At 43.0% G+C, this 12,939-nt stretch overlaps 1 protein-coding gene across 2 annotated transcripts in view; it reads left to right on the top strand.

Moving 5' to 3' along the window:
* The window catches only part of mllt3 (MLLT3 super elongation complex subunit), a 49,591-nt gene that overhangs the window by 22,576 nt on the left and 14,076 nt on the right, over nt 1–12,939 (top strand). For both annotated transcript variants that reach the window (XM_082965108.1, XM_014155785.3), the window contains exons 3-7: nt 6,595–6,677; nt 6,987–7,130; nt 7,963–8,001; nt 9,077–9,205; nt 11,624–12,214. In XM_082965108.1, the coding sequence (XP_082821234.1) occupies nt 6,595–6,677; nt 6,987–7,130; nt 7,963–8,001; nt 9,077–9,205; nt 11,624–12,214 (986 nt within the window). The remainder of the gene's footprint in view (nt 1–6,594; nt 6,678–6,986; nt 7,131–7,962; nt 8,002–9,076; nt 9,206–11,623; nt 12,215–12,939) is intronic.

The raw sequence follows: 12,939 nt of genomic DNA, 5'->3' as shown, positions 1-12,939 counted from the left end.
GAGCATCTAATCATTACTCTCCATAGATTGAGCAGCTCACGCCACTATTAAATAGTCTCGACGTATCAGACTCGCTGTGCAGAAGTTTGTTTCAGGATAATGAATGTTCCTTATCACAACTTCATTTGATTCTGTAGAGTCTGGGAGTTCACGATTTGGCATGTGAACATTTTAGACCCTTTAAGCGAAGCATAACTTGTAGCCACATTAAACCGCTTTTGTCAACAGTTCTTGTTTCTTTTAAAGTTGGACCTTAAAATGGACTTGAAAGCACCTCTTAATATTTTCTGTGCAGTCCTTTCCCGTTGGGAAGACGCTTGATCTTTCTGCACGGCCTGTCATTCAAGACCTCACAGCTGGGACGTTCGATTTAAAAATTGAAGTGATTCACTGTGGCTTAATGGCCTTAGACACTAGAATCTCTAGATGTTCCAATTAAATGATGCAACACAGTTAGTGCACCGTCTGCCTATGGAACAACAGGAACAGTAAGGCTGCAGATTCATGAATAATGAGTCATGGACCAAATGTCGACCAATAGAAATAGTCAGACTAATAACTGACTGGCTTTCAAATTACTAGGGTTTTTAAACTGCAAGTGTGAGCGCTGTTGAATAGAGCTTGAAATGTAACTAATTTGTATAGGTGTCAATATTTGACTATGTACCTGTTCCATCAATGTTTCTGTTGTTCCATAGGCAGACGGAGGCCCTTTCTGAGCTGCAAGCTCTCCTCTACCATATGCGTTACAATGTGGAGTATGACAGCATGTCCTCTACGAAAGCTTTTTATTCAGCAGCTTTGACGGATCAACTTGACAGATGTATTTATTTTCTCTTGAAAGTGCCTTAGGGTAAAGTTTTGCGAAGTGCAAGTGGATAATCTGTATTCTAACAGTTACTTTACAGACGTTAAGTGCATCTGTTAGGGAAGAGAAAGCGTTCTGTAATTAAACCTATAGGGAAAGGGTATACATAGTCAATTGCACAACTGACTGCATCCAACCAAAATGTGTCTTCCACATTTAATCCAACCCCTCTGAAGCCGAGAGTTGCGGGGCGATACCTTAATCAATGTCCACATCATCGGCGCCCGGGGAGCAGTTAACCTCTCACATCTAGACGTTCCGCTAGCGGAACACCTGCTCCAATATCTAATGATAGGCGTGGCGCGAATTACAAATTCCTCAAAAATACAAAAAAACGTCAATTTTTCAAACATATGACTATTTTACAGCATTTTAAAGACAAGACTCTCCTTTATCTAACCACACTGTCCGATTTCAAAAAAAGCTTTACAGCGAAAGCAAAACATTAGATTATGTCAGCAGAGTACCAAGCCAGAAATAATCAGACACCCATTTTTCAAGCTAGCATATAATGTCACAAAAAACAAAACCACAGCTAAATGCAGCACTAACCTTTGATCTTCATCAGATGACAACCCTAGGACATTGTTATACAATGCATGCATGTTTTGTTCAATCAAGTTCATATTTATATCAAAAACCAGCTTTTTACATTAGCATGTGACGTTCAGAACTAGCATACCCCCCGCAAACATCCGGTGAATTTACTAAATTACTCACGATAAACGTTCACAAAAAGCATAACAATTATTTTAAGAATTATAGATACAGAACTCCTCTATGCACTCGATATGTCCGATTTTAAAATAGCTTTTCGGTGAAAGCACATTTTGCAATATTCTCAGTAGATAGCCCAGCCATCACGGCTAGCCATTTAGACACCGACCAAGTTTAGCCCTGATCAAACTCCGATTTACTATTACAAAAGTTTCATTACCTTTGTTGTCTTCGTCAGAATGCACTCCCAGGACTGCTACTTCAATAACAAATGTTGGTTTGGTCCAAAATAATCCATCGTTATATCCGAATAGCGGCGTTTTGTTCGTGCGTTCCAGACACTATCCGAAATGGTAAAGAAGGGTCGTGCGCATGGCGCAATTCGTGACAAAAAAATTCAAAATATTCCATTACCGTACTTCGAAGCATGTCAACCGCTGTTTAAAATCCATTTTTATGCCATTTTTCTCGTAGAAAAGCGATAATATTCCAACCGGGAATCTCCTTTTCGGCAAACAGAGGGAAAAATCACAAAGGCGGGGGCGGCCAGGTCACGCGCTTAAGCCCACAGTCCCTTGATCGGCCACTTGAGAAAGGCGATAATGTGTTTCAGCTGGGGCTGGGATGACGACATTCAGGTTTTTCCCGGGCTCTGAGCGCCTATGGACGACGTAGGAAGTGTCACGTTAGAGCAGAGATCCTTAGTAAAAGATAGAGATGGCAAAGAAGTTCCAGAAATGGTCAGACAGGCCACTTCCTGTAAAGGAATCTCTCAGGTTTTGACCTGCCATTTGAGTTCTGTTATACTCACAGACACCATTCAAACAGTTTTAGAAACTTTAGGGTGTTTTCTATCCATATATAGTAAGTATATGCATATTCTAGTTACTGGGTAGGATTAGTAACCAGATTAAATCGGGTACGTTTTTTATCCAGCCGTGAAAATACTGCCCCCTAGCCATAAGAGGTTAACCATTAACTGCCTTGCTCAAGGGCAGAACAGCAGATATTTCCACCTTGCTGGCTCTGGGATTTGAAACCAGGGACCTTTCGGCTACTGGCCCAACGCTCTTTACCGCTATGCAACTCAATGTGATGATGGCACTAATCCTAAACACGATGCAGTAAAGACATGTTAAAAATGCCTGTAACTCAGAACCTGAAGCAAGGATATGCATATTCTTGATACCATTTGAAAGGAAACACTTTGAAGTTTGTGGAAATGTGAAATTAATGTAAGAGTAACACATTAGATCTGATAAAAGATAATACAAAGAAAAAAACATGCTTTTTATTTTTATCCTTGAAATGCCACAATGTAGTATTGCAGTTTAGGTTCAATTTAGATTTTGACCACTAGATGGTGGCAGTGTATGTGCAAAGTTTTAGACTGATCCAATGAATCATAATATTACTGTTCAAAATGTTGTATCAAGTCTGCCCAAATGTCCCCTAATTGGTTTATTGATACATTTTCAAGTATGTAACTGTGCACTCTCATCAAACAATAGCGTGGTGTTATTTCACTGTAATAGCAACTGTAAATTGGACAGTGCCGTTAGATTAACAAGAATTTAAGCTTTCTGGCAATATCTGATATGTCTGTCCTGGGAAATGTGTTACTTAAAACGTCATGCTAATCACATTAGTGCACCGTTAGCTCAACCGTCCCGTGGGGGTGGACACTGATCCCGTAGAGGTTAAGTTAAACACTCGCCATTTGAGATGAGGGGGTGCAAATAAGGGGGGGGGCAAGGGGGAAGAGGGAACATCTGATTTCATGAGTGGAAGGAGCTGTTGGTGAAGTAGCTGCAAGATGTCGTCAACTTGTTTTTATTTTACTGTTCAGTTTTATGTCCAACTTTTGGCTCATTACTAACCAGTCTCTGGGGAAAGGGCAAATGTATTGTGACTGGCATTGTTCTATGATTGACATCTCGGCTTGATCCACGGGGAGAAAAAGTGAGTACCTCGGGCCTGCTCAATAAATAGGCTGGCCCTCAGTCTCCCTTCCAAACTTTGCTCTAATCGTTGGCAAAGTTCCTGTTACAGGTCAATGAGTGTATTGTGTACCTCGCTCTTCCAGTTGCAGGTTGTTTATTGGGATGAGTCTTGTCCTGTAGGCAGAACTGTGTGATTTCTGCTAGATGTGCCTGCTGCAAAGTCAAAATTGTCATAAACAAACATTTGAAATTGTCTTAATTTAAGGTCAGGCATTAGGTTTATCAGTGTGGTTAGGTTTAAAATCAGATTTGTATAACTTTTGGGCTGTGCCAATTAGTGACTACTCTGCAGAGCTTCCTCCAGAACAAGATTCATTACGAAAAACGCTAACCTGCCTTCCAGTTGCTCCTTCACATGTACAGTGACCTTTTCAATTTCGAATAGGGAACCATAGCCAAGATGGTACTGCTAAACTCCTCCCACAGCTCAAAGCTCAGTCATTTAATTTGCTTTCCTTCTTCCCCTTTCCTGTCTGTGACGCACACAGATGGTACCATAGCCAATGTGTTGGCTTGGTAAATCTTTTCTCATCAATTTAATGAGTTCCATTCTAGGTCACTTGTTGCTATGATGTGTAGATTACAAGCAGTGTGCATCTAATGGTGATCTACTCTTCACAGGTTGCTTATCCAGTTTTGTTGCCACATGAGATTTACCATGCAGCAGGGATCCTGCATTGAAATTGTGGTTCAGGCTAAGAGAGGAAATGCACCATAACATCGGATGGTCAAGTACAGCAAGCGATAGGATGGCCAAGCGCGGCCACCCACTCGTCGCAGTGTCTGAATTCTAGTGGGGACTGTTATAAATGACTTGATTGAAGAGTTTCAAGACATTGGGATTGTGGTGTTTTAACAGTCTACAGAGTGAACCATTTGATTCGATTTGTAAGAAACCACAAAACTGCTACAATGAAATGGCTGTGTTCTTCATTGGTTGACGAATCCCAAAGATTTACATTCCAGCCCCTAATGACTTTGGGGGCTGTCAAGACCATGGTGGGTTTTTTTTTTTGGGGGGGGGGGGGTCAAAAGTCCATCCTCAGTCCTCGATCTCCTCCGTAACCCGGAAACTGATAAGTGTCTTCGTTAGTAGACAAGCGGAAGACTGTCTTCCCCTCCTTGAGTTGAGCAAATCTAAATGAGAAAAGGCCTATGTAAGGTCATGTGGTGAATGGGTTGTTGAGCTACGCTGTGTTAAATGATGGGTGTGCTCTTTCCTGGGCAACAAGTAGGAGACACAGTGGGAGGTAGCAGCATACCTGGGAGACCAGGTGTTGATGCTAGCTATCCCTTAGAAAACACCTTCCAGACAGTCTCTTAGGTCGACAAACCTGCCTCTCCACGTCACCGCCACATGGAGGAAAAAATACTGGAGGCTTAAATATGTGAAAGAACTGCTCAGACAGAGCCCAGACTATCCCACGCTATGTTTCTGGGTGGTGCATCTCATTCTCAACCCATATTTTCCAGGTTCTACATAAACAAGTTCGGCAGGCTACGGTGAATGGAACCTTTTAGCCGCATGTAATTGAACCTGACCCGACCACGCAATTAATCATGACCCACAATATTTGCTCAGCGTTATTGGGTTCTGGGGCAGCGCGTACCCCAGCAGTGAGGTTGACTCTGGTCTAGCCATCTGAGCCGTCAGTCACCCCGACGGTGGTGACACTTAGAGCTGGTATAATGTGAACAACGGACTTCCTGTCTGATGTTGCAGTTTGGCTCCTTGGATTCTTCTCTCTTTGTACTAGGTTACTGCCAGACAGGACTCTGTCGGGGATGAGTACTTTTTTGACCATTCCGACACATTTTTTTTTTTTTTTTACGTTTCGAGAACCGTTTCTCAATTTCTGTCGGATTTGGCTAGTTTGAACGGTTGGCATACACTGGTGGAGAACGCAGTCATTGAAAAACCCAATGTTTTGTTTATCCCCGTTGGTTGTCTGTCATGCTGTGCCCTGCCATTCCCTGCTTTTACTGCCTTTTTAAAAGACTGTCTGACCTTGACAGAGTTAGAATGACTGAATTTATACTATTACCACTCCTCCAAATTAGATTAAATGAGCTAAGGAGCCCATTGTATATTACTTAGTGCTTTATCAATGTACAAACTGAAAATTATGGTTATGCTGCACATACTACTCCGTAAAGACGAACAAAATCTAAAAGATGTTGAAAGGGAGCTAGTGTATTCTCTTAAATGTGCCTTTCAGATGCCTTACTATCAGTAAATACACACACTGACTGAACATGCAGACTAATTGGCAGTCTTGCTGCAAAGCCCCCTGCGACGGAGAGAATGACAAACAGGTGTGTCCGAGGGGGTCATCTGACCTGGAGCGCAGGTTGTTTGTCCTGAAGAGCTTGATGGGAACCAAGCGTTTCATGTCGTGGGCTGCCAGGATTTGAGATGTATTTATATCTTATATTATACCAGAGTTTCTGGTATCCGTGTTGCATCAGATTGGTGGCGGAAATGGTCTTCATGTTTATAATGAGATCCCAGTAGAGGGAGCGCTTTCAGGTAGTACCTTGGCAGTGTGAAGTTGTGCGCAAGAGACATTCCAATTCCCATTAGTGCCAATGTCTCATACACACATTGAGAGCTTTGTTAGTCATCAAGGTTACCTTCAGATTACAATGTAGGTTTAAATACTTTCTTTTATTTTTTTTTATGTTAAGAGGAATATATTTGGTACCTTGAGACTTTGCTGTTGCATGTGGTTGGAATTAGATTTGTTTTCTAATCACGTTCACGTCCTTTTTTTTTTTTTTTTTTTTTTTTTTTAAGGAGCTTGTCGACTCACCCACGTTTTTAGTAAAAAAAAATATTTTTAAGGCTTTAGTGACAGACAGACACTGAGCGGTGAGGAGACACGGGGAGCACATGGGATTCATATTATTTCAGAGGACTAAGGATAACGTATTTACAAGTGAACACACAGCATTGAGTGAAAAGCACTTTTATTTTTCCTTCCCCTCCCTCTCTCTATATTTCAGTGTGCAAGGATCCACCCTATAAAGTGGAGGAGTCTGGATACGCAGGCTTCATCTTGCCCATTGAAGTTTACTTCAGAAATAAGGTACATTTAACAAGGTTTTGACCTGCGTTGCAGGATTCCAACCTGTAAACATTTGGCTTAGCCTGATATGAGACCATGATCATCCCACATTGGGACATTTTAATAATCTAAAAGTAGCATTTGAATTGTGGGTAATGGCAAAAAAATATATATCCTTTTTTATATCCACATGCATTTGCTTAGTTCTTTATACAGAATATGATAGTTAACACTTTCTTTGCCTTTGTACGTTTTACCATTTGGACTTTGGTACGCAACTGACTTCTCTCCTTTCTTTTGTTCCTACGGATGTCCCACTGCACCTCTCAGGAAGAACCTAAGAAAGTGCGCTTCGACTACGACCTGTTTCTACACTTGGACGGCCACCCGCCTGTCAATCACCTGCGCTGCGAGAAGCTCACCTTCAACAATCCCACGGAGGAGTTCCGCAGGAAGCTGCTTAAAGCCGGCGGGGTACGAGATGACAGGACTGGGGGGGTGGAAGATGGAAATTTGACTCTGGGTGCATCTCAATAGCTGGTGTTTATCTTAATGGCCATAAGCATGGGTGGCCATACTGGATAGGTAGGCTTTTGCTCCAGCCTTGCTTGAACACCTGATTCAGCTGTGAGAGCAGGGCTTGAGAATAGGCCTTCATATCCAGTATGGCCAACCCCTGGAGAGGTAAATTATTAAATGACAAATCAGAAGTTGAAGGGAATGTAACGCAATGAATAGCACTTTAAAAACATCCAGATGACATAAGAACTTTGATCTTGCTGGCCACGAGATACGCAACCGACATGGTTCATATCAGACCAGCCATTGGTAGGCAAATGGGCGTATCGGACCAGCCATTGGGCGTATCGGACCAGCCATTGGTAGGCAAATGGGCGTATGCTTTTTATTTCTTTTTTTTTTTTCCCACTGCCCTCCCGAAAACCTAGTGCCCACATAGGAATGTCCCCAAAACATTTTTGTGGACAATCGCTTCAGGAACATATGTAATTTGCAAGGTCATGATTTTTTTTTTTTTTAGCAGGCCACTCTCCATGCTCATTCCAGTAACACACCAATGCTTTTTGGCTTTGCACATGACATCATACACCTTAATGTCTACAGTCCTTTTCAGAGTAAACAAATAAGATTGGAAAAAGACACGCTGACTGACATGGTTTAATTAAGAAAGGACTGGTTTGCCATAGCAACATTTATTCAGCTTACTCTGGATGTTTTGAGGCTTTCTCCAATAGAGCTGATTGGTGTGTGAGTGTGCACTAACATGCTTGATGTGTGTCCTTCACAGCAACGGGATCCTCACAAAAGAAGTTCGGAAGACTCTCAAGTAAGACTTATCATGTGAACTGTAACATTATTCCAATTGAGATATTTACACACAAGAATGGGTTGACACTGAAGCTTCAATGCTATTGGTTCACTCACTATGACACTGACAACGATTGGCTTTGACAATATAGACTTGTATCCAATATGCACAGTAGGGCAAGCTTCTATTATTTCTCAGACTTTCCCCATGTTGTTGACCCAGTGTTTCCCCTACCATTGTGAAGGCGGAACCCACCCCGCCTAGCTCTGTTATCCCCCTCCTAAAAGAGTTTGACATCTGTTGGTTTCATTTGGAGAGAGGGTAATGGAAAGACTGAAAGGTAGGGATAGTTGTATCAAAGGAAATGCTTACTAAGTAGTTTTGGTGCTGACTCACAGCAGATCATTTCAACCTCAGAGAAACGGCCTCATGTTCCCAGTGAAGTGTTAACCCTTTGTTTACGTCTTGCTGCTAGGCAAGACATAAAGTGTTTATTCTTCCCTCGGCTGCTATGTTGAAGTGACACCACAAACAAACGCACCCTCAAATTTAGACACACAGGGAAGCAGCTGTGTTGTCTTTCCTTTGCTCGCGCGTGCTCACTGTCATTCCATACAAAGTAATGACTGTCTGTGAGCAGTTCCAGGAATAACGTGCAGCGTTAATTAAGTGGACAAGTTTCTTTTTTTGAGGAGGTTTGCGGCTCTTGGCATCGACAAGAACGCTACGATAATCTGTTAGCCTCCCTAAAAAAATATTTAAAAAATATCCAAACGCAAGCAGCTATAATAAGCAGGAATTATGAAACAGTCCAATTCATGCGGTACTTGATATTGAAATAGATTGGTTAAGCTCTTCACTCCCAGTCCACGTGGGCACAAAATACAATACAATAGAAAACTGTTTTCCACATCAGGACAATATCATTCTGTTAATTTCTCTGCCCTTTTTTATTGCAGTGTATTATTACTATATTATTTTTCTTCTGTTGTAGATTTGTTTCCCACAGGCTACATTATATATTAAATATGTCACTGATCTGTAAGTCACTGTGGATGAAGGCGTTGGCTAAATGACCCCGTTTTACTTCCAGGTGATGGTAATGCAGGAGGGTTCCACATCTCTGTTCGGCCAGCACCTCAAGCTGCCCACCCTCCCCAGCAACTCTCTGACATTGACCTTCTCAGACGCTAAGAAAAGCAAGGCCTTGCCAGGGTCAAAGGTCAGTAGCGGTCTCCAGGTACAGACCAGGGCTAGACTGACTTCCCCCTCTTCTCAACCTCTTCCCAAAGAACTCCCACTTCAAAGCCCCCCCACCTCCCCCCAAAAAATATAAATAATAATAATCGCAGTGTACTTGGCTAGGTTCAAAGATGTTGAGAATATTTAAACTCATACTTGGCTAGGTTCAAAGATGTTGGGGGTATTTAAACTCTGTGGATTTTCAAGATGTTCAACTCGGCATTTCTTAGCTGCTGCGAGACATGGTCCTGTTCCCAATAACTTTGAGACACTGGGGTCCTCTGCTACCAATGACGGTTATAGCACCGGCCATAATGTATCAATTAGGCAGCATATAAAAGCCACTTTAGTTTTAAAGCCTGTTGAAGCTTGGTACGTATCAGTGTTTCATCGTGACGCAATTGTTCTCTAGCGGTCTCAGAAAGCCAACTTTTAGATGCATATGTGGTATTATCCGTCATGGCCGTAAATCATACATGTCAATAAACTGGCATGTTGCTTCCATTTACTTGTTCTTTTTAGGCCCTTTAAATGGTATCATTTACCGCGGCCCGGCAGAGCCCACTCTGGCAAGACTGGGTTACGAGAGGCCCAGTGCACATGGAAACGGTTTCCAATCCAAACAGACTGTGCGTGTGTGATGGATTACTGATGGAGCAGAGGGGTCACACATGCACAGTAGTTCTTCCACTAACGTCCAATCGCAATCCACCTACTGTTGTCTCCTCTCCCTCCGGTTCACTTGTACCCGACTTTTTTATTTTTTTAAGTGTTACTGATTGCTATGGGCAGTCTGCCAAGTTTTACTTGACTATAAGTGCATTTTTATAGGCTAAACGACCAAAACTCAATTGTTGCACATAACTACAAAACAGCACAATGTGTAAAGAGCCAGTTACTTTCTCAATTGCCTTGACAGTTATAAGGTGCATAAGCAGCTTTGAAAGTAATATTCTCTGTACATAGCACTGAGTAGCAGGTGATTGTAACAAGTAGACTGCAGTAAAGTAGATGATACACACATCCATATACTCTGGAGTGGCAAGTACCAGTGGGGGGGGATTGGGTGCTGTTTTTGTGGCCAGTTAATGTATTGGGCTGTTATTGGCGAAGCGCTTCACTTTCAGACCAGTAAAACTTTGCTATAAACCGCCTTTAAAGTTTTTGGCCCTGGGGGGTGGGCACCCAGAGTGTTTGTTGGTGGGAGTAGTTTTGTGTGAGTGGGTTAGCAGCTTTACGTCCCAGGGTTGGGAACAAAATAAAAGGGTTTTGGAGGTAGTTTGTGCAGGTCATAACACCCCCCCGTCCCCCCCGTCGTCGTCTAGACTTGCTTCATGGCATTGATGAAATATTGACGGGGGGCCAGCAGGCGTGACCCCAAGACAAACAGCCTGTGTCGTTTAGTTAGTGAAAAGAGAATGCACTGGCTTTAGTCGCTTCCATCTCCAGGTTTGCTCACCGGCCGGGCCACTTTAAGGTCGCACTTACAGCTGTTGAGTCTTCCCTCCCTTCCCCCACATTCTGGACAAAACAAGTTCCCAGCTCTTTTCTCAAGTAAACCCTTTTCTTTTCTTTTTTTCTAGAATAGACGTGCTCTTTATTGAGCGAGCAGTACAGAACCCCAGGGTGGCACAAGGGCTTTCTCAAAATGAACACAAAGTATTTAGACTCCTTTTAAAATGCCATGCCCAGACCAAACCTTTTCTTTGCTCATTTATTTGTCTGGGGCGTATTGATTTGAGCATTGTAATCAAGCCTTCAGTGCTGGAAGCCAAGTAAATAATTCCCTGCAGTGTTTTTTAATTTTTTTTATATTGACCCCAACAAATCTCACTGAAGTGGCAAAGCTCAAATTGCATCATCCCTAACCATTTCCCTGGATATCTAGTCAACAGTTGATCAAGACTAATTTCAGTGGTGTATATAGAAAAGCCCTTGAGGTCAAAAATGTACTTTTAGGCCCATACCGTCCGCTATGGATCGAGGGAGTTATTAGCTGAGCTCATTGACATGCTGACGATTAGCAACAAAGTGGGTCAAACAAACTAATTAGGTGTTTGCCCCATCATGTCCACTGACCCTGAGACGGGATTTCTCCATCTTGCCAGTGTGCAATCCTCTGAGTGTTAGTTAGGGCTGAACTAACCTTTTTCATTATGTTCGTAGCTTGTGCGGGCTGTATTTAATCCAAATGGTAGAACTTGTTATTCAGATAATCACTTAGTTAGTGAAACATATCAATAAACTGTTCAGCTATCCATTAAACCTAAAGGTAGCTCAAAACCCAACTTAACCTTAGTTGTTGCACATGAAGAGTTAAAGTTGATAGCTTGATCGACCATCCTATAGGAGACTATCCAAATAAATTGAGGCCTAATCTATGTGCTTTTTGCTGCAGGATGGCTTCAAAGGATCTGACTCTCTCCTCACCACAACCACCAGCTCATCCAAGCTCCACAAACTCTCCAAGGACTACAAGGACAAGCCTTTGAAAGAGCCCAAAAGTGCCTTCAGAGACTGTAGCAGGGAACCAAGCAAAGCCTCCAAAGATACATCCAAGAAACCCAAAGAGAACCAGCCTCTTCGGGACAACCCCCCCATCCCCAAGATGGGCTTCAAGGAGCCCAAGGCCATGTCCAAGGAGCACCGGCAGGATGTGGGCTACTCGCACGGGGCTGGGAATGGGACAGGGACTAACAAGCGACTGTCCATCACCGACAGCGAGGACCACCTGACCAAAAAGCGCAAGAAGGGCTTCTCGGAGTTGACGTTAAAGCCGCCGGGGGGCTCATTGCTGCCGTACCCCCAGTCCCACTACTCGGATAAAAAACTGTTAAAGGACAAATCCCAGGTGCGGCCCACTAAACTGCGGGTGGATGGCGGTGAGGCGCTGGGGGAGCGCAGGAAGGCGCCGACGCTACCGCCGTTCTCGGAGTTGACGGACGCCAACGACTCCGACATGGAGGACAATATGTCCACCAAATCAGATGTGAGTGGAGCCTATGTATTTTGTGTTTGTAGGTTTGTGCCATCTGCCTTGACCACATTGGAAGAGTTGAATTATACTTTCATGTCTTCTGGGCTCTACTCTGTAGCTGTAAAAAGATGTTAACCTACATTTTTTTTTTTTTATAATTGCTTTAGGGATGAGCAATTCTGGTCCTCGTGGCCAATGTCTGCTGGTTTTTGTCCCTTCAAATCAGTGAGTGGTGAAACCAGGTGTACTTTTGGGGCAATAAAGTGTGTCCATTTTGTTTGCACTGTTACAGCTTCACATTCAGGAACAACCGATAGGAATCATTCTTCTATTTAGCATTTTTAGACTTTACCATATGAGTAGGTCCATTGAGCCTACTGGACTTTTTAGTATTAGGTAGCAGAGTGGAGTTTCTGCCTGGTGCAGGAAGGTTATTGAATCCTCTGGTTTTAAAAGTGGGTATGTTCTGTTGGTCAGTCTCATCCTCCGCATGACCAGGCAATAAACATCTAATGACCGAGTCCAAGGGGGTGGCTCATAAACATGGTTGGTGTGCAGCTGCAGAGAGGCTGCTTTTGTTTGGAAGGAAACAGGAAATGGATACCTCCTAAACCACCACCCCACCTTCATGAATTTACCTCCCAGTCCCCCATTTTGACAAAGCCAAAAAAGCTGCCCATGCAAAGTGACAATGTTTGCAGGTTTAGAATGTTCTGCTAGATCCAGGTTGCATGCTC

This window comes from Salmo salar, chromosome 18 (assembly GCF_965601325.2).
Source record: "Salmo salar chromosome 18, fSalSal1, whole genome shotgun sequence".
In the NCBI taxonomy this organism is placed as follows: Eukaryota; Metazoa; Chordata; class Actinopteri; order Salmoniformes; family Salmonidae; genus Salmo; species Salmo salar.
Note: the sequence above shows the minus strand (reverse complement) of the source record. Positions and strands in the feature narration are given on the sequence as shown.